This window comes from Trachemys scripta, chromosome 1, assembly GCF_013100865.1.
Source record: "Trachemys scripta elegans isolate TJP31775 chromosome 1, CAS_Tse_1.0, whole genome shotgun sequence".
NCBI lineage: Eukaryota > Metazoa > Chordata > Testudines > Emydidae > Trachemys > Trachemys scripta.
This window is the reverse complement of record NC_048298.1, coordinates 162,429,570-162,452,150: the sequence shown is the minus strand read 5'-3', so window position 1 is coordinate 162,452,150 and position 22,581 is coordinate 162,429,570. Positions and strand designations below refer to the sequence as shown.

General features: G+C 41.2%; 1 protein-coding gene across 2 annotated transcripts in view; it reads right to left on the bottom strand.

The window, feature by feature from the left end:
- LOC117888172 (ephrin type-A receptor 6-like) overlaps positions 1 to 22,581 on the bottom strand; it is a 385,983-nt gene that overhangs the window by 171,255 nt on the left and 192,147 nt on the right. For both annotated transcript variants that reach the window (XM_034791377.1, XM_034791386.1), the window contains exon 8: positions 639 to 824. In XM_034791377.1, coding sequence (XP_034647268.1) covers positions 639 to 824 — 186 coding nt within the window. The remainder of the gene's footprint in view (positions 1 to 638; positions 825 to 22,581) is intronic.

The window sequence follows — 22,581 nt, the reverse complement described above, 5'->3', positions numbered from 1 at the left end:
GTTTTTTGTTTGTTTGGGTTTTTTGCTTCTTGTGAATAGGAATAAAGATGAAGAAGTTTAATAGATTATTCTAAATTAAAAATAGGGAATGAACTGTATTTGTTTTTCTTCATAACGTTTTCCTGAAGGCTTTGCAAGTGTACAACAATTTTTTAACAAAGTGTTTAAACTTTTACTTTCTTGTAAATAGGAAATGAGTTCATTCAGATACTAATATCAGTGTAACACTATAGAATGATAGAAAGTGGGTGGCTGTGGGAAACAAAGAATATAGCTACCACTTTCCTATCTCTGCAAGGTAATTTGCCTTCATGTTCACAATATTTGGGAATCTAGATTCCTCTCTTGTATTCAATTTTCCAGTAGATAACACTGCAATCCTATTTCATATTAACCTCTAAAGGTATTATTTGAATGAGGTGGATTTTTACAGAGATGTAGCATCCCTTATTAAAAACACATATCCTACACTATTCTAAAATACTGGCCCCAAAGTTTATAGTAACTTCCATACACCGGTGGTTTGGATCATTATTGTGGAATGCAATCACATTTATTTTTAACATGAAAGATGCCTTTAATTTTGATACCAAACCAGGGGCACAACAGGGAAGAAATAAAATAGATTAATAACTTACTTTTTGTAACAACTCCTTCGAGGCGAATAATATTTGGGTGGTCAAATTGTCCCATGATACTAGCCTCTCTCAGGAAATCTCTTCTCTGCCTGTCCACATAGCCACCTTTCAAAGTTTTAATGGCAACAGGAATCTCCCTTTTTCCTGGGGTCTTCAGACGTCCACTGCATACTTCTCCAAATTCACCTTAAACGAACAAGAGCAAATACTTTTGTTAACAGACAATTCACATTTTCTGGAGGTCACACTCGATGATCATAATAGTTCTATCTGGCCTTAGAAATTAGGACTCTATGAATGTAAGGACAAAGTCAGAAAGGCTAAGGCACAAAATGAGTTACACCTAGCAAGGGACATAAAAGACAATAAGAATCGATTCTATAAATACATTAAGAACAAGAGAAAGACAAAGGAAACATAGGTCTTCTACTTAGTGGGGAAGGAGAGCTAATATCTGATGACATCTAGCAGGTTGAGGTGTTTAATGCCTACTTTGATTCAGTCTTCAGTAAAAAGGTTAATGGTGTCCTGACCAGGATACTCAACACAATTAATATTAACAACACAAGGGAAGGAACGCAAACCCATATAGGAAAAGAACAGGTTCAAGAATATTTAGATAAGTTAGATGTATTCAAGTTGGCAAGGCCTGATGAAATTCATCCTAGGTTACTTAAGGAATTAGCTGAAGCAATCTCCAACCCACAGGGCCGGGGCAAGGAAGGTTTGCGCCCTAGGCGAAACTTCCACCTTGCGCCCCCGCCAGTCCTGCGGCAGCTCTCTGCCCCCCAATCCGCCCTGAGGCCCCCCCGTGAAAGCTCCCCCCCAGCTCACCTCTGCTCCGCCTCCTCCCCGATCACGCTGCCCCCGCTCTAATTCTCCTCCCCTCTCAGGCTTGCGGCACCAAACAGCTGATTGGCGCCGCAAGCCTGGGAGGCGGGAGAAGTGGAGCAGTGACAGCATGCTTGGGGAGGGGGCGTAGCAGAGGTGAGCTGGGGTGGGGACCCCTGCGGCAGCCCCGCCCCCCCCGCCCTGAGGCACCCCTGCGGCAGCTCCCCACCCCCCCGGCCCGGGGAGCCGCGCGGCAGCTCCCCACCCCAGCTAACCTCTGCTCCGCCTGCTCCCCGAGCATGCCGCCCCCGCTCTAATTCTCCTCCCCTCCCAGGCTTGCGGGAGGTGGGAGAAGTGGAGCGGTGACTGGACGCTCAGGGAGGGGGTGTAGGAACGCTGTAAAAAAAAATTGGGGGCACCGCTTTTTGGTGCCCCCAAATCTTGGTGCCCTAGGCAACCGCCTAGTTTGCCTAAATGGTAGCACCGGCCTTGCCAACCCATTAGAAACTCTCTTTGAGAACTCATGGAGGATGGGTGAGATCCCAGAGGACTGGAGAAGGGCAAACATAGTACCTTTCTTTAAAAAGGGGAACAAAAGAGGAACCAAGGAATTATAGACTGGTCAGCCTAACTTTGATACCTGGAAAGGTACTGGAACAAATTATTAAACAATCAAATTGTAAGCAGCTAGAGGATAATAGGGTTAAAAGAAATGGATTTGTCCAAAACAAATCATGGCAAGCCACCCAAATTTCTTCTTTGACGGGGTTACAGGCCAAATGGGTAGGGGAGAACCAGTAGAAGTGATATATCTTGATTTTAGTAAGGATTTTGATACTGTTCCACCTGACATTCTCAATTCATAAGCACACTAGGGAAATGTGGTCTAGATGAAATTACTGTAAGGTAGGTTCACAACTGGTTGAAAGACTATTCAAAGGATAGCTTTAACAGTTTGCTGCCAAATTGGGAGTGTGTATCTAATGGGGTCAGTCTCAGGTCCAATAACATTTTAATATTTTCCTTAATAACTTGGATAATAGAGTGGGGTGTATGCTTATAAAATTTGGATATGACACCAAGTTGGAAGGGGTTGCAAGCACTTTTAAGGATAGGATTAAAATTCAAAATGACCTTGACAAATTAGAGAATTGGTCTGAAATCAACAAGCTGAAATTCAATAAAGAAAAGTGCAAAGTACTACACTTAGGAGAGAAAAATCAAATGCAAACTACAAAATAGGGAATAACTGACTAGGTGGTAGTATTGTTGAAAAGGATCTGGAGGTTATAGTGGATCACAAATTAAATATGAGTCAACAATTTGATGCAGTTGCAAAAAAGGCTGATATAGTTCTGTGGTGTATTAACAGAAGTGTCATAGGTCAGACATGAAAGGCAATTGTCTCGCTCTACTTGGTGCTGCTGAGGCCTCAACTGGAGTACTGTGTCCAATTCTGGGCACCACACTTTAGGAATGATGTGGAGAAACTGAAGAAAGTCCAGAGGAGAGCAACAAAAATGATAAAAGGTTTAGAAAACCTGACCTATGAGAAAAGGTCATAAAAACTGGGCATGTTTAGTTTTGAGAAAAGAAGACAGAGAGGGGACCTGATAACAGTCTTCAGATATGTTAAGAGCTGTTATAAAGAGGATCAGGATAATTTGTTCTCTGTGTCCGCTGGAGGTAGGACAAGAAGTAATGGGCTTAATCTATAGGGAGGATTTAGGTTATATTAGGAAAAAAAATTCTAACTATGAGGGTAATTAAGCTCTGGAATAGGCTTCCAAGGGAGGTTGTGGAATTCCCAGCATTGGGTGTTTTTAAGAGCAGGTTTGACAAACACCTAGTCTAGATAGTCTAGATTTACTTGGTCCTGCCTCAGTGTAGGGGGCTGGACTAGATTACCTCTTGGGAGCCCTTCTAGCTTTACATTTCTATTATTCTATCTCTGTATAGTTTAGAGAGAGATAGAATGCCTGTATAGATTAGGCACCCTTAAAGCTTTTTGATTTTATGTTAAAAAAGCTGTTTTGAAAAAATATGTATGTTTTTGTGTAAAGCTAGTTCATAAGAATTTACTCTGACCAACTGGAATAGGAGCACAGAGTTATTTCAGAAACACGTCTATTCTCTAGAGTTGAACTATCATACAGCTATTGAGAAATAATGGATGGGATGGTTGGGGGTGATGCTAATGAAATTCATGACTTTCATCAGAGTCCAGGAAAAATGGTACATCCAGCACTTCTTCAAAGCAAATATAGTCAGGTTAAATTTCTGTCAATACTGATCTATAAGTAATAGAAGACTTGCACTTTTGCTCTTAAAGACAAAGCATGTGACTTCCATAATGTGATTGAGCTCCACTGGGTTATCTGGGCCTCCATACAAGGATGACTGTTATGCTTCGGGGCATGAGATAAGAAACTAACACTATTAAAGTGTAAGCAGAATCACGATGAGCTCTACCCTGACATCTGGTGGTGAATTATGGCGAGTGTGGAAAAGAACTCCAGGGACTGATCTTGTTTGCACACCCGCTTGGCATGAGACAACAGCAACTGATAGTGGTTACTTTGGATGGGGTGGGATCCCCCGTTTCTCTGTTATTGGGGCAGGAGGAATAAAGTGTTGTTTCTCTGATTCTGTGAATCAAGGACAATGAACCTATTTTATGACAGAGGATCTCACCATCACCTAAGTAGCACTCGCTAGACAGGGGACAGGGGTTCCACAACCCAGTGAATTGAGGGAGGATGGGGACAGATATTTGTACCTGATGGTATGGCCCCCTTTTGAGGGCCTGAAACACCAATTGCACCACCTTCTCTCTCTACTGTTGAATGTCAGAGCTAACTTTGATTCCATTGGGAGTCTAATTACAGGCTGCTGAGCTGAATTCACTTTGGGCCAATGGTGCACCAGCACTAGGGCTCCCCTACTATGAGCTGAAATCACTAAGAGCTGAAATCACAAAAGAGCTAAAGTTACTAAGAGCTGAGATCACTGAGTGCTGTGTTAACTAGTGTGGGAGTCTGAAGCTATATTGCTAAGTGGCTGGCAGAGCAGTTTGCGGAGACAGCAGGAGGATCAGCGAGCAGTGTGGAGCCTTGTGGGGATGGTTGGAGTGGCCCAAGGAACGGCAAGCGGAGCTGTTTGCGGGGACAGCTGGAGCGGCTCACAGGTTGGTGAGCAGAGCGGTGCGGAGCAGCTTGCAGAGCAGTTTGTGGGACGGGAGGAAGTGGACTGGCTCATGGTGAAGGCTGCAGCGGAACCCCATGGAGAGATGGCCAGTCGGCCTTGGATCACATAAGGTGCCCCTTAACACCCTGCGTGCCCCTCCCCTTTTACTCTGGGGCTGCACTGACCAGGGACAGAGACTTTGGGGGTTGTTGGACTTTTGGGACTTTGGGTGGTTGCTGGACCCAAGAGATTTTGGGGGTATTGGACTTCGGGGACTTTGGGTGATTTTTGGGTTGCTGGATTCAAGAACCAAAGGGAAAGGACACGGCCCAATTTGCTGGGGTGGGTCTTTTGCTCACGGTTTGTGTTAGGAATCCTGTTTGTGGTGTTTTTTCCAATTTAATGCTGATGTCGTTTACCTCATGTTATTAAACATTTTCTGCTACACTCAGACTCCGTGCTTGCAAGAGGGGAAGTATTGCCTGTTAGAGGAGCCCAGGGGGTGGTATGTAATTGTCCCAGGTCACTGGGTGGGGGCTCGAGCCAGTTTTGCATTGCGTTATTGAAACGGAACCCCTAGATACAGAACCCGACCCTTGTCACTGCCAATTTAGATGGGCAGAAGAGTTACAAAAGGATAGATTTGAATTAAAACGATAAAATATATATTTTGAGGGACAATCCTATGTGAAAGCATTTGAGTGCTGGACACAATACAGTAAATAAAATAAACAGATATTACATGTCATTACATGTTATGCTATGACAATGTCAGGGTTGCATGATTAATCATTCACTAATCAGTAAGGATACAACTGTCATGGAGGTCATGGATTCTGTGACTGTCTGGGACTTCCCTGACTTCTTCTGGTGTATTCCAGGATACCAAAGCTACAGTTATATCCTGCTTGGATTCTCCAAACATTCTGCCATCAGACATGACCGAAAACCGTATATAGTAACATTTACGGCAGAAATTATATTTCTATGTATTACAGAAGGGACCCAGTGTCAAATAAAGAAATCGCGGCTTTTCTGTTCCTTGTGATCCCACTAGATAACTCAGTTCAGTAAGCAGTCTCAGGATTGATGTTATCAATGCATACAGTACACTGGGATCTCCATATCTGTTTTTCTGTTTGTGTTTTAGGTGTGTTCCTTGCTTTTTTTTTTAAAGTATTTTTCAGTTGGATCTCTCATTTGATGATACATTAAAGACATAGCAAACTAAATTTCTCCATTGTCATAACAAGTGCCTGCTGCCCTAGACAATGTCATGCAATGTCATGCAAATCAAAACCAAAATCTTTTCCATTAACAAGAAGAGAAGATAAAGATTTCACTTGAAAAGGAAAGAGAGAATTGTGTTTCAATGTGCATTCCACATAGCTTGTGTACTTTAAAGAATTTAACTGATTGCTTAGACTAGATTAAAAATAGTTGCCACTGTTCACCACTGCAATTATTAACTTGAGAGAGCCCCAGGAAGGTTGTTTTTCTGCAAAAAATATTGTAGTCGGGTTTTTTATTGTTTTTGTGTTTTAGACATACTGTGTATATGTCTTGTAGTGTAAGCATATTGAGCTAAATTCATCTCTCATGTAACTCCATTGACTTCAAAAGAGTTGAATTACACCAGAGAATTGAGCTTATTGACTGGTTCAATGGGAAACAGTGTTTATTCACCAGAGCATAGTGCCTTAAAAGGAAAACAAACAAACAAACAAAAAAAAACCACCTTTCCGTGTTCAGTCTCAAGCCTATATATTGATGTAAATTTATGGTTATTTTGACTTTTTTTACTAAATTTTTAATCTTACAAAGTTACACCTCTACCCTGATATAACGCTGTCCTCGGGAGCCAAAAAATCTTACTGCATTAGAGGTGAAACCGCGTTATATCGAATTTGCTTTGATCCACCGGAGTGCGCAGCCCCGCCCCCCCGGAGCACTGCTTTACCACATTATATTCAAATTCATGTTATATCGTGTCGCGTTATATTGGGGTAGAGGTGTACTTGGAAAATTAAATTGAGTCTTTCACCTTCTATAATATTTCAATATTTTTTTTTAAACGTGAAATTTTTCATGGGAAGAGATTTCCATTTTCTAGCCATCTCTATATAGGGGAAATTAAGCCAAGTAATCAATTAGAACAGATAGAGAATGATAGAAGAACCAGTGGTGGCAACTATGGTTTGGTGAATAAGCATCATTATAAAAGCCTCAGATGGCCCTAATGATCACTCTGCTGAATTCAAAGGGATCACTCCCGAAGAAAAAAGACTCTATGGATAAATGAGGCTGGTATCCCATGCTCTGTATTCATTTAGTCTTAGATTTCTTTAAAAAGTTCCATGATAAACATTCCTGCAGTAAGTTCATAACTTTTAGCAAATTATAATAGTAAAGGCAAAGCAACTACTATTGAAGAAAGAGATTTTGCCTTGAGATTTTGTTTACCACAGGAATGAATGTAGTAGTTAAAGCAGTACCTGTTATAATCCTGGCTGAGCTCCCCCTGCTGCATGCTCACCAGTCTGCAGTGTTTGGAACTAACCCCTGGATCCCGCATGCTCTTTGCTTGCTGCATCTGGGCAGTCTCAACACTGTCTGTGGGAATCCAGGCATGTTCTTGGGTTGAGATTCTCTGTCTAGACTCCCTGTCTGAGAGATGAGGTTCCACAGTCCAACTGCCTAATCCTTGAAACACAATGCCTCCCCCACAATAGCTCTTATGTATGCCCAGAGTTCTACTGAAGCTGTGGCCCCTCTAGATTACTATTTCCCCCTTTGTAGCTTACTGACTGTTAAAGCAACTAACACAGAGACTTTACCAGAGGACTTTCTAAACCAATCACACTCTACTCACGTACAAACATAAGAGATATACAGATCTACGGGGGAAAAAAACCCTGCACACAAATCCCTGCCTCAATTTCTTCACCCCTCCTAAGAGTCCTTTGAGTCTTAGTTAATGACCTTCCAGGGATTCCAGGATTCTTCCTCTCTGCATTCTCCTCCTGCATAGCCTCCTGTTCTGGTTCTGCTCTCCCACCAAACCTTTCAGTCCCCTCTCTCAGATGACTCCCCCAGCTCATTGTCCTAGTATGCTTTCATTTTAGTGGAAGACCCTCCAAGTTAAAACCTCTTGAGTGTTCTCCAATGTTAATCTTCTGCTAAGACCTTCTGGAATCCCATATGAGGTTAAAAGGCAAAAGTGAAGGTACAGTGCAGTTTACAGTCAAAACAGTGTTCACAAAACAAAATGGGGTATTTAGTTTGACACAGAGATATGTTCATAACTGTTTGCAGATTTTAACAGTGAAGGTAAAGCAGCTGCTGTTTAAGACAATGTGTTTAGCTCAAGAGATTTTGTTTATGACAGGAATGAATGTAGTAATCAGAGCAGTACTGTCTAAACATACCACTGAAAATTTAAAAGCCTCACTCCCTTGGATGGTGAAGATTGGTGAATGGAGAGATGAGGCGTTTAAAGCAAGGAAAATTCCCAGTAAAAAAAATGATAAAATGAGTCACCCTGGGAAATTTCACAGTTATTCTCTAAAGCATCACCACCAACTAAATGATTGTAAACTGATGGTTACATTCCAGCAATATGTATAATTTCAAGAGTGAAATTAATTATTTTACTTTGCTACTAGCACAGGTTTGCACTGCATTCCTTTTATTTTTCCCACTGCCTCTCATCAAGTTTTATTACTGTTTAATTTGATGTTACACACTCTTGGCTTCAAACCTTTTCAAAGCTCTCACTATATTAAACAGTCGATGTTGTCTCCTACTTGTTGCTTTCAGTCAAGCATCACACTGATCACTAATGTGTTTGTATATTTCTTTACTACCTCTCACCAATTTGATCCATCCTCTCACTGCTATGTAGTCCCTTCAGGTGACTTGATTGTGACTCTTTTTCATATTGAATTCTCTGCACTGTCCTAGGTGTTATAAAGTCCGTGTCTATCTTCCCTGCTAGTGACACTGCTTGCAATATCATCCATTTTCTCTCCCCACACAGTTTAAGTCCTGAATTCTCAAACATCTTAGGGCTCCTTCACAACACGCTGTCAGTGTAAAGTACCTTGAAGTGTGTGTATGCTGCCAGAGGAATGTAAAGAGGTCTTAGAGTAATTGAGCTTCAGACCTAGAGGCACATGTAATGGTGGGTCAAGAGGCTGCAAGGCCAGATAAGACAGGGTGAAAAAGCTGGGGACTGTGCACAGTGCATTCCTCTTTTTCTTACATGCCCAGGCAGGTTCCAATCAGAAAACAGCCCCTATGCCCCTCTGTGTGAAAGGACTACTTCCTCCCAGCCCCGTTAGCAATGCTAGTCACACCATGGAAGATGGAAAGAAGGTGCAGCCATGATGCTGCTCCTTCTGCACTCAGCCAGCAGAGGCTGGATAGAGAATGGGGAGCATTCTGCACCAGCCTAAGGAATGATGCAATGGACACCCTCCCCCTGCATTCAGGAGCATTCCAGAAGACATTCTGCTTCTCTTAGGCTCGGTGCCTCCTGGTGAGCTGACCTTTATCCTATTGTTTCTGTTGTTAGGAAAAGTGCTGAATTTTGATCTTCTCCTAGAGAGTGCTATGTTAGGGAAAGGCACCTACTTATACCCAGCCCATGTATTCCTATTATATTCTGATCTGCCATCTGGTCTCCCACATCTCCATTTAAATGCCTTATGATTAGCACCATGTCAATGGGTATTTGCTGCATTTGGTGGTAACCTTTCATAGTTTCAGCAGTAGCAGCTGTATTTGTTCCTATGCACTGACCCAATATGGTAACCCTGTACTGGCTGCCAGAGTGGTAAGCATTTGGATAAGCCTATTTTACTTTAAACAAAACATAACATCTTTTTTGACAAGTTGAAAGAGAGGACTGCATGGTTTGTACAGAACAAGTTTCTGGACTGCTCAATTAACTTCTTTCTGCCAACTGTACAATAGGGAAAGTCAGTTTTATGTCACTAAAACAAGGATCATTTGCACATAATTGAAGCTGAAAAGTTAGTGAACTCTGCACTTTTCTCTAGTTATCAGCATCTTTCCCCTGAGCAAGAAAAGATGTCGACTTCACTGACTTCTGGCTCTTAGTTTCTATTTATTAAACACATACATAAGTTACTGCTTCAGGGTCAACATTTCTCTTGTTTAGCTAAAGTCTTCAAACTTGAGCAATCCGACTTAGATCTAGGAAAAGCATCATTCTATTCCTGTTGGAGAATATTTTTTCCTTTGTTTTTTACAGTCATTTAATATTCTCTCTTACCTAAATAAAAGTCTAAAAAATTGATCTCTATCCAGGACAAGTCTTAAAATCATAAAAACAATCACAATTAGAGTTTGTATTGGCTCTCTTGTCAAAGAGGCCAAGAACTGAATGGCCATGGCAACTGAAATCTCCTCTCATCAGTAGAGGTGATGCATCCAGAATGATGTAAAAACATTGGTCAGAGGAGAGTAGCATGTAGGGTTGTTTCCCATGCTTTATAAGCTCTGTGGATAGTGTGTCATCTGACATCTTTCATAAGTACATAATTAATTTAAAAATACTTAAACATCATAAGTTGTTATCCATAAGGCATGAATGAATTTTATTATTTTGAATGTTTTAGTTTCCACCCTATAGAAGTAACTACAGACAAATGCCAGACAAAGCAAATGGAAATTTTGGTGTATTGACTCTATAGCTTTCTGCAGTATATTTGATCTGGCTGAAATTGTGTTATCTATGTACCTGCCCTAGTTGCGCAGTTTTGAAGAGAAGGATTCAGATTTATCATCTGAGCAGGAGCTGTTGCTGCCTGCTAAGGGATGAGTGGAATGACTTAGCAAGCTCTTTAGCAAAGTCAACCTTATTTATTGTAACTAAACTGGGTGTGAAAATATCATGATAATATCAACTTTCATGCAAATAAAATCCTTCCTGGTCTTAATATGGTGCATGGAGTCAGCCTAGCAAGAGCCAATAAGAATTATTTCTCTGGTACCGAGGGCTAGATTGTGGTTGCCCAGGTGAGCGAGCAGGGGTGCCATATGCAAGGAAACAACCCTGCCCATTTCATGATTCAAGTGCCGGTCCCAAGCCCGGATCAAAAAGGAGGAGGCTTGGTCAATGGGGCGGCTTCCCATCACCATAAAAAAAAAAATTCTAGCTACAGAAACTACTCACATAAACCAAAAATCACAGCCTGAGGAGGATGGAAAGAGTTCAGATGCACATATGACAGTGGATGATCAAATCCATCAGGAAGTCACCCACTCAATGGTTCAAATTCTGACAGCCAAAAATAGTACATCCATAGCTACCTGCAATGTATGAATTCTAAATAGTGCAGGAAAATTAGCACAGGTAATCAAAGAAATGAACAGATATAAAATTGACATCCTAGGACTTTGTGAGGTTAGATGGAATGATCAAGGTACGATAACATCTGGAGAAAAAATGTTATATTCAGGGGGAACCAAACATGAGAGAGGTGTAGGAATCATCATGAATAGTGCTGTAAAGAAATCACTTATGAATTGGCAGCCAAGATCAATATGAGATACTGGCAGCTAGATTCCACTCTCGGCACATTAAGTGCACCATGGTCCACACATATGCTCCAACAAACAATCAGATGAAGAGGATAAAGAGAGATTCTATACAGAATTGAATGATGTAATGAAAGAAATACCAAAACCACGATCGTGTCCTGGTTATGGGAGATTTTAATGCCCAGATTGGAAATTAATGAAGAGGTAGGGAAACAGTCATCGGCCCACATACAACTGGAACAACGACAGACAATGGCACAAGATTTCTTGAATTTTGTGCCGAAAACAGTTTTAGCATCTGCAATTCTTTCTTCCAACATAAAAACATACACAAAAAGACATGGATTTCACCAGATGGCCATACACAAAATGAGATTGACTATATCTGTATTAGTCAGAGATGGAAAACATCAGTGTTAGACACAAGAGTATTCAGAGGAGCAGATATAGGGAGCGATCACTATTTGCTGAAAGCAAACATCAAATTGAAGTTTAAAGCGCTTAAAAAGAAAGAACACAGACTCATATTATTCAATACACAGAAACTACAAGATTGTAGACTATGAAAAGAGTACCAGATACAGGTCAAGAAAGGTTTGAGGTCCTTAAAGATCTTGAAGAAAGCAAAGTGGAAAAAATACTGGAATTTTTCAAAACAGCTATGCTAGAAGCAGCTGAAAAGATAATTGGTAGAAAGAGAGGAAGCAATAAAGAACAGCGGATCTCAGAAGAAACATGGAAAATTATAGACAAAAGAAGAAAACAAAAGACTCTAGTACTACAATATGCGACTGAAGAAACAAAACAGGAACCTTGACAAAGCAGTAAAGAAACAATGCAAAAATGATAAGCGAAATTGGATAGAAATTAAGGCTAGTGAAGCTAGCTAAAGTAGTGGGGAAAGAAACGATACAAGAACAGTATACACAATCCTGAAACAGTTAACAGGATATGGATCAAAATTCAGAAGTGTCCCAGCGAAAGGGAAACAAGGAGAAATTTTGAAAACACAGGAGGAACAAGAAAATAGATGGGTGGAACACTTCAACAAAGTGCTAAACTAACCAGAACCAATTACAAGATTGGAATTTAACAATGATAAACGATTAGACCTAGATATAGATGTATCTAAGATAAAAATCGAAGAAGTAAAAAAAGCATTGCAGAAGCTGAAAAACAACAAGGCACCTGGTCTGGACGGCATTCATCCTGAGATGCTTAAATATGGAGGTGAAGATGTGGAATCAGTCATCTGTTCGCTGTGCAACAAAATATGGACGGAGGAGAATGCGCCAGAAGAATGGACCCTCGGTATCATAATCAAGTTACCAAAGAAAGGTGATCTAAACAATTGTTCAAATTGGAGGGGAGTAACACTTCTATCTGTCAAAGGAAAAGTATTAGCAGCAGTCCTCCTGAACAGAATGAAAAGAAAGATGGATACCATCCTATGTGAACAACAATCTGGATTTAGACAAGGGAGATTGTGCACAGACACTATTTTCACCCTGAGATGGATTACTGAAAACACAATTGAATTCCAAGGCAGTCTTGCCATCAATTTTGTGGACCTTCCAACAAAATTAATTAACATTATGAATTCATTCTATATCAACTCAAAATGCAGCATTAAAATTAAAAAAAAAAGTAAGCCATTCAGCATCAAGACAGGTGTTTGGCAGGGGTATGTCCTGTCTTCTTTTTCGTTTATGCTAGTCATCAACTATGAATTAAAACAATGCAACGGTGTTACATATGGCCTAAAATGGAACATTTCAAGGCTATTTGATTTAGACTTTGCTGACGACATCGCTCTTATCAGTGAGGATGCCAACGGACTACAAAAATGCACAAACCAAGTAAGAGAAGTAATTGAGAACATAGGTTTGAGATACAATGCAAAGATACAATGCAAAGAAATGTAAAGTCATGTTAATGGGGACTATAGGGACAGAAATCAAAGTTGAAGAAGAGAAATTGAAGAAGGTGGACAATTTTACATATCTTGGAAGTACCACTAGTTCCAAGGAAATAAGAAGAAGAATCGGGAAGGCAAACGCTGCATTTGGAAGACTCAAAAACATCTGGCAACTCAAAAACATCTCCCTCAAGACAAAGCTGAATGTGTACAAAGCAATTGTTATTGACATCACAACATATAGCAGTGAGACATAGTAACTTACCAAGAAAGATACACAAAAGCTGGATGCATTTCATCACAAATGTCTGAGAAGAATATTAGGAATAACATATAGAAATAACAAGGAGTCCAGTGGCACCTTAAAGACTAACGGATTTATTTGGGCATAAGCTTTCGTGGGTAAAAAACCTCACTTCTTCAGATGCATGGAGTGAAAATTATATATATATATAGAATGACACATGAAGAGAAGGGAGTTACCTCACAAGTGGAGAACCAGTGTTGATAGGGCCAATTCGATCAGGGTGGATGTAGTCCACTCCCAGTAATAGATGAGGAGGTGTCAATTCCAGGAGAGGCAAAGCTGCTTTTGTAATGAGCCAGCCACTCCCAGTCCCTATTCAAGCCCAAATTAATGGTGTTAAATTTGCAAATGAATTTTAGTTCTGCTGTTTCTCTTTGAAGTCTGTTTCTGAAGTTTTTTTGTTCAAGTACAGCCACTTTTAAATCTGTTATAGAATGTCCAGGGAGATCGAAGTGTTCTCCTACTGGCTTTTGTATGTTACCATTCCTGATGTCCAATGTGTTTGTGAAGAAGTGAGTTTTTTTACCCATGAAAGTTATGTCCAAATAAATCCGTTAGTCTTTAAGGTTCCACCGGACTCCTTGTTGATTTGGTGGATACAGACTAACATGGCTACCCTCTAATACTCGACATCATGCAAGACCCTAAATTTAGCCGTATGGAGTGGAAATCCATCAACTTCAACAAAAAACTCACACAGATACAGACAGACATCATCTTCCTGTCCAAGTGCAAACAGATGGACATCATACCAAATGGACCGAAGGTAAAAAATCCATTGCAATCGACATTCTACACTGACTATGGTGAGAGACTGTGCCACACACTCTCAAAGAAACTGAGGAACCACCTGATCAGCATCCTGTACAGCAGACAGGAGAAGATCAAGAATGAGCTCTCAAAACTGGAGATTCTCATACAAAACCAACCTTCCACACAAACTTCCACATGGCTGGACTTTACAAAACCGAGACAAGCCATTTACAATGCACACTTCACTTCCCTACAGAGGAAAAAGAACAGTAACTATCTAAACTCCTACCTGCCACAGGGGGCTACAACAGTGGTACCCTCAACTCACCTAACAATATTGTTAATCTATCCAACCACACACTTAGCCCAGCGGAAGAGTCTGTCCTATCTCGGGGACTCTCTTTCTGCCCCACCACCCCCATGCACATGATACAGTTCTGTGGTGATCTGGAAGCCTACTTTCGTCATCTCCAACTCAAGGAATATTTTCAACACACCACTGAAAAGTGCACTGAACCCTCCTACCAGGAACTGTCCTACCAACACTACAAGAAGAAGAACTCTGCGTGGACTCCTCCTGATGGTCGAAATGGACTTCTACATAGAGTGCTTCCACAGACGTGCACAGGCTGAAATTGTGAACAAACAGCATCACTTGCCCCATAATCTCAGCCATACAGAACACAACGCCATGCACAGCCTCAGAAACAACTCTGACATTATAATCAGAAAGGCTGATAAAGGAGGTGCTGTCATCATAATGAACAGGTCGGATTATGAACAGGAGGCTGCCAGGCAACTCTCCAACACCACATTCTACAGGCCATTATCTTCTGATCCCACTGAGGAGTACCAAAAGAAACTACACCATCTGTTCAAGAAACTCCCAGCTACGGCACGGGAACAAAACTACATGGACACACCCGCAGAGCCCAGACCAGGGATATTCTATCTGCTACCCAAGATCCATAAACCCAGAAACCCTGGACGCCCCATCATCTCAGGCATCGGCACTCTTACAGCAGGATTATCTGGCTATTTGGACTCTCTCCTCAGACCCCACGCTACTAGCACTCCTAGCTATCTTCGAGACACCGCGGACTTCCTGAGGAAACTACAATGCTTTGGTGTTCTTCCTGAAAACACCATCCTGGTCACCATGGATATAGAAGCTCTTTACACCAATATTCCACATGAGGATGGACTGCAAGCTGTCAAGAACAGTATCCCTGATGAGGCCACAGCACACCTGGTGGCTGAGCTTTGTGACTTTGTCCTCAGCCACAACCATTTCAGATTTGGGGACAATTTATACATTCAAGTCAGTGGCACTGCTATGGGTACCTGCATGGCCCCACAGTATGCCAACATTTTTATGGCTGACTTAGAACAACGCTTCCTCAGCTCTTGTCCCCTAGTGCCCCTCCTCTACTTGCGCAAAATTGATGACATCTTCATCATATGGACCCACGGAAAGGAGGCCCTTGAAGAATTCCACCTGGATTTCAACAATTTCCACCCTAACATCAACCTCAGCCTGGACCAGTCCACACGAGAGATCCACTTCCTGGACACTATAGTGCAAATAAGTGATGTTCACATAAACACCACCCTATACCAGAAACCTACTGACCGCTATACTTACCTACATGCCTCTAGCTTCCATCCAGGACACATCACACGATACATTGTCTACAGCCAAGCCCTAAGATACAACCGAATTTGCTCCAAACCCTCAGACAGAGACAAACACCTACAAGATCTTTATCAAGCATTCTCAAAACTACAACACCCCCTGGGGAAGTGAGGAAACAGACTGACAGAGCGAGATGGTAACCCAGAAATCACCTACTATAGGACAGGCCCAATAAGGAAAATAACAGAACACCACTGGTCATCATGCATAGCCCCCAGCTAAAACCTTTCCTGCACATTATCAACGATCTACAACCTATCCTGGAAAACGATCTCTCACTCTCACAGACCCTGATCAAATTGGCTCTGTCAACACTGGTTCTCCACTTGTGAGGTAACTCCCTTCTCTTCATGTGTCATTCTATATATATATATATAAATTTTCACTCCATGCATCTGAAGAAGTGGGTTTTTTACCCACGAAAGCTTATGCCCAAATAAATCCGTTAGTCTTTAAGGTGCCACCGGACTCCTTGTTGTTTTTGTGGATACAGACTAACACGGCTACCCCCTGATATAGAAATAGGAATACGAATGAAGAAGTCAGAAAAATTACTGGACAAGGTACCCTCTCACAAATAATCTACAAAAGAAGACATCAGTTGCTGGGGTATGTGCTGAGAATAGAAAAAGAATGCTTACCAAATACCGCCCTTGAATGGAAGCCAGAAAATGCAAGAAGAAAGAGAGGAAGACCTCGAATAACATGGAAACGAATAGTTCTGAATGACATCAAGAACCCCAACATGAAATGGGAAGATTTGGAGAGAAGGGCAGTTGACAGGCAAAGATGGCAAATGTGGATAGCCCAATATGCAACAAAGCACCGGATGGACTAAGGTCTAAGGTAAACTGGGTGTGCAAATATCTTGATAATATCAACTTTCATGCAAATAAAATCCTGCCTGATCTTAATAGTCAGCCTAGCAAGAGCCAATACGTATTATTTCTCTGGTACCTAGGGCTAGATTGTGGTTGCCCAGGTGAGTGAGCAGGGATGCCATATGCAAGGAAACGACCCGGCCCATTTCATGATTCAGTGAGAGCAAATCACAATAATAGTCTCTCTCCATTGAGCCTTTGCTTCCTTTGGGGAACATGTCACCCAGAAAGGAGAGGAGGTGATGACATCCCCCACCCTTCCTCACTGGCCCGGGAACAGAGACAATGCACCAGGAAGGGAGGGGAGAATTCTGTGATATCCTAATGAACAGTGCAGACTCTGTACCTCTGTCTACACCAAAAAGCCCTGGGAGATCTTGTTCCTCCTGAGACACAGCCTGAGGAAAACAATAGATAATATACATGTGAGCAGATGCTTCAGAGTTTTCATCCAGTCCTGTATTGGACAGACATGGGCTGGTGTGTCCTCAAAACCTGGGTGGTATCCCTCCAGGAACAAACCTGGAACATCTGCTTCAGAAATTTTGACTGCTGTCACTACTCTCCTTCATAAATTACACCATAGCCTAGTGAGGTTATTCTTAGGCTGCAGCTCTATGCTGTTGCTGCTGTTCCATCATTCATGAAAGGATCAGTTCCTTTTCTCCCCCTTTTGTATCTCTTTTGCAGAGGGGTTTAATAAATTACTCATAACTCATGACGCTATATATGAGCAGGTGTCATTATCAATGTGCTCTACAACAAAGTCTACATATTGTGTAGAGTCTAACCCATTCCCTTCCTGGAGTTTGGCTCTATTAGCAATAAGATAATGAAATTCAGCTGAAGTCTTCTCCCCAAGCTTGGCGGCTCCTCAGGTTGGTACATAAGGACTGTTCAAACCACACCCTAGATTTTCACTCTCAAAAGAGCCACTCTTTTCTTCTTTCTGAGTTGCTTGCTTCACTAAGTCAGCAGAACTCACTTACATCTTTCCTAGTGAAATTAACACATGCTAACAGGCAAACACTGCCAAGCTTTTTAAGTACTGTACTGTAGGGAGTGATCCAGTATTGTCAAGACAATGGATAATATAACCTATGTGGTCTAATGCTGTGACCCAAATTGTTCCCAAAGATGACATTGTGCAACGCTGTAAACTTCACATATGAGGACAGAACCTTCATTCTAAAGTTCTATCATCATTCCCAGCACCAGCTGCTTTCAGAAGGAGGACTTAGAGGATTCGCTTTAATTTCAGGCTGTTTCACTTAGAAGAGCCCTCAAAAAGTGCTCTGAAGATGAGTCCTAGTTCAATTTAGCACTTATGGATGCTTCACAGCTCCTCCATCCCTCCTTCAAAACAAAGAGACGGGGAAAAAAATTCTAGAAGTTTAAATCTGCTACTACCTTTCTTAGGGCAATAGTCTGGTGTGTTGAGCTTTAGGCAGAGGCTCATTCAGAAATGAAAACAATCAGAACACATAGCAAACTCACTACGCCTTTTATACAGTATTAGGGAACAGAATTCTTATCCAGGGATGGCTGTCTTGTACACACAAGGTGCTGTCTCATCTTTGGTTTTCAAAAATTATGCAAAAATAAAACAAATTGGCTGTTTTCGTTGTGGCAAAATCTACTCAACTTGATTTTCAATGGCTAGTTGTTAAAATATCTAATCATAAATATTCAAGGATTATGTTCATATTCTGTTAAATGTACTGCTTTGTGTTTGCTGCTGTTGCTGTACGTTGAGGGGAAGAAAAGTTGTAAAGTTATTTTTAATCCCTCCCACTCTTCCTGGATTCCACTGGTTTATATTGCCTTTCTTGGGAGTGGGCATGACAGTGACTATTTCCATCCTAACTCCTTAATATCTATCAGATATAATTTTCTAAAACTTTCTTCTTTCAGGCTGAAATTTTCCATGTTTTGTGCCTAACAGAATATTTTTTTCAATATTTTATTTTATTGAAAATATGAGCACAAATAATTCAGGCAATATTGACTGGGGACTGAAAAAAATTCTTCCCCCTGTTAGACATTTATCTGTGTGTGAGGTTTTTTTTAAACAGTACCAAAATTGCGGAACTACCAAAATGGCTGGGGTAGAAAATTTCAATTTGACATGGAAGTGTAGCCCTTGCTGAGGAAAAGATCGTTTTGTGAATATTGATTTTGATTTACTGAATGACCCCTTGAAACCTGCCCTCCAAGTATCCACAGTATATTTGGTATTGGTTTAAAAGCACTTTCTAGTAACCCTCAGAGCAAAGGATGTCTGTGACTTACTTACACACTTAGCTACTTTTGAGTATGTCTACATTCAGTGGTTCTTATCCCGCAGGCCTCTTGTGGCCCAATCAGCACATAGCTGCAGCCCATTTGACATCCTCAGGCCTATACTGCCATACAGGCAGTATATATACTGTGTGGATGCAGCCCACATAACATAGAGAGCTACATATGTAGCCTACAATGGTAAATAGTTTGAGAACCACTGGTCTGCACTGCAAAAAAAAAAAAAAAAGTGTTCTTAACTTGGGCTAGACATCTTGGGTTAATATATCAGTGAAGACACAACAACTCAGCAGCTCAAGTTAAAGCCAATAGGGAGCTTGGGGTTGAATTTGAGCTGCTAATGAGGTAAAAGCCAAATTGCTGCGTCTTCATTGCTGTTTTAATCCAAATTAACTTACTCAAGTTAAGATCCCACCTCTCTGCACTATATCTACCCTTAATTAGTAAATGTGCACGGAGAATAAGGTATTTTCCTTAGGACCCCTTACCTGATTCAGTGAACAGCAGCTAAGGTGGGCACCGAGGTACTTCCTATTGTTCATCTTAGCCCTCATACAGCAAAACATTAAATGTGTGCTTAACTTTATGTAGTTAAATCCCATTTTAATCAATAGGATTTATGCATGTGCTTAGGTGCTTTGCTGAATAGGGGCTGGATAGACAACCATATTCTTAAGTGCTTTGCTGAACTGGTGTCCATATGAGATGCATGGGATACACTGAGAGCAAAGGAAGGCTACACTTTACCTACCCAATTAGCTAACTTAGTTAATTAGTACATGTGCACAGAAGATAAGATCTCTTACCTGATTCAGGTGGTGTCTAACCAAATATTTCTGTGTTATGAATTTTTTCTATAAAACTAAACAAAAAAGTTGTACATATTGTAACTAGGGTTGTCCATGCAACTTTAACTCTGACCCATTGGACATGTACTTTACAATATATGGTATAATTACACGATCACATATTGCTTCTCAAAGACAATATGTTATCATACAATTTCTTTCTAGAACCATAGACACATGTAGCATTTTCTAGGATTGTGTAATTCTCTGTCATGTAATTCTGTGCTAGAGAGAGTTCATGCATGATATTTAAACAAGACACCCACAGTAAACGGTATGTAAAACAACATTTTGTAGATTAGGTATAACAAGGAGAAATAGTGATAATTTGCATGTAAGGAACACTGTGCTGGTGACTGAAAAGAAATTATAATGGGTATAGTTGTTGACAAAATTATTAAAGAAAATACCATAGAATTAAAAGAAGTTATCAAAGTAAAATGCCTAAATCAATAAATGTATTCAGAACTCCTATGAGAATGAAATTAGTGTAAGACAAAAAGAATGGAAAAATATTACAAGCTGCTACATGTTATTTTAGAAATTGTATGTGATCCTGTAATTAAGGACTTTATTGTAAAGTATATGTGCAGTGGAGCAGAGTTAAAGATACTTTCTAGTAAGGATAAGATTCTGTCATAGGTATTTTTAGTAAAAGTCAGGGACAGGTCTTGGGCAATAAAATAAACAAAACTTCACAGAAGCCAGTGACCTGTCCCTGACTTTTACTAAAAATACCCAGGGGGTGGGGGACAAATTGAGCGCTGCCAGGGGCTTGCAGCTGCTTCAGCCCTGCCACTGCTTCCGTGGCAGGGGCTGTCCGGTGTGGCTCCTGCCCCAGGGAGGCTGACCCAACCTCGGCCGCTGCTCCAGTGGGTCTGGGGACTGCAGCTCCAGTGGGCCCAGGGCTGACTGCCAGTCAGCTATTCAGGCAGCCCCAGGTGGACTGCCAGCCACTACTCCAATGGCCTGGGTCTGACAGCTGCTTCAGGTGAGTAGAAGCCAAAAAAAAAAAAAGAAAATTGTTACCATCTGACATCTTTCTAGCGGCCTTAGTAATAATTACCAATTGTGTGGTGCTTTACAAACATTAATTAATCTCCACAACATCTTAGTGAAGTCTGGAATATTATTATCCATATTTTACAAAATGGGGAAGACAAGAAGTTTAAATGACTTGCGCAAGACCATACATAAGAACATAAGAACGGCCATACTGGGTCAGACCAAAGGTCCATCCAGCCCAGTATCCTGTCTGCCGACAGTGGCCAATGCCAGGTGCCCCAGAGGGAGTGAACCTGACAGGTAATGATCAAGGGATCTCTCTCCTGCCATCCATTTCCACCCTCTGACAAACAGAGGCTAGGGACACTATTCCTTACCCATCCTGACTAATAGCCATTAATGGACTTAACCTCCATGAATTTATCTAGTTCTCTTTTAAACCCTGTTATAGTCCTAGCCTTCACAACCTCCTCAGGCAAGGAGTTCCACAGGTTGACTGTGTGCTGTGTGAAGAACTTCCTTTTATTTGTTTTAAACCTGCTGCCTATTAATTTCATTTGGTGGCCCCAAGTTTTTATATTATGAGAACAAGTACATAACTTTTCCTTATTCACTTTCTCCACACAACTCACGATTTTATATACCTCTATCATATCCCCCCTTAGGGTATGTCTATACTACCCGTAGGATCGGCGGGCAGCGATTGATCCAGCGGGGGGTCAATTTATCGCGTCTAGTCTAGATGCGATAAATCGACCCCCGAGTGCTCTCCCGTCGACTCCTGTAGTCCATCTCTGTGAGAGGCGCAGGCAGAGTCGACGGGGGAGCAGCAGCAGTTGACTCACCGCAGTGAAGACATCGCGGTGAGTAGATCTAAGTACGTCGACTTCAGCTACGTTATTCATATAGCTGAAGTTGTGTAACTTAGATCGATCTCTCCCCCCTCCACCCAGTGTAGACCAGGCCTATGTCTCCTCTTTTCCAAGCTGAAAAGTCCTAGCCTCTTTAATCTCTCCTCATATGAGACCCGTTCCAAACTCTAATCATTTTAATTGCCCTTTTCTGAACCTTTTCTAATGCCAGTATATCTGTTTTGAGATGAGGAGGCCACATCTGTACGCAGTATTCAAGATGTGGGCATACCATGGATTGATATAAGGGCAATAAGATATTCTCCGTCTTATTCTCTATCTCTTTTTTAATGATTCCTAATATCCTGTTTGCTTTTTTGACTGCCGCTGCACACTGCATGGACGTCTTCAGAGAACTATCCACGATGACTCCAAGATCTCTTTCCTGATTAGTTTTAGCTAAATTAGCCCTCATCATATTGTATGTATAGCTGGGATTATTTTTCCAATGTGCATTGCTTTACATTTATCCACATTAAATATCATTTGCCATTTTGTTGCCCAATCACTTAGTTTTGTGAGGTTTCAGAGTAGCAGCCGTGTTAGTCTGTATCCGCAAAAAGAACAGGAGTACTTGTGGCACCTTAGAGACTAACAAATTTATTAGAGCATAAGCTTTCGTGGACTACAGCCCACTTCTTCGGATGCATATAGAGTGGAATAAATATTGAGGAGATATATATACACACATACAGAGAGCATGAACAGGTGGGAGTTGTTTTACCAACTCTGAGAG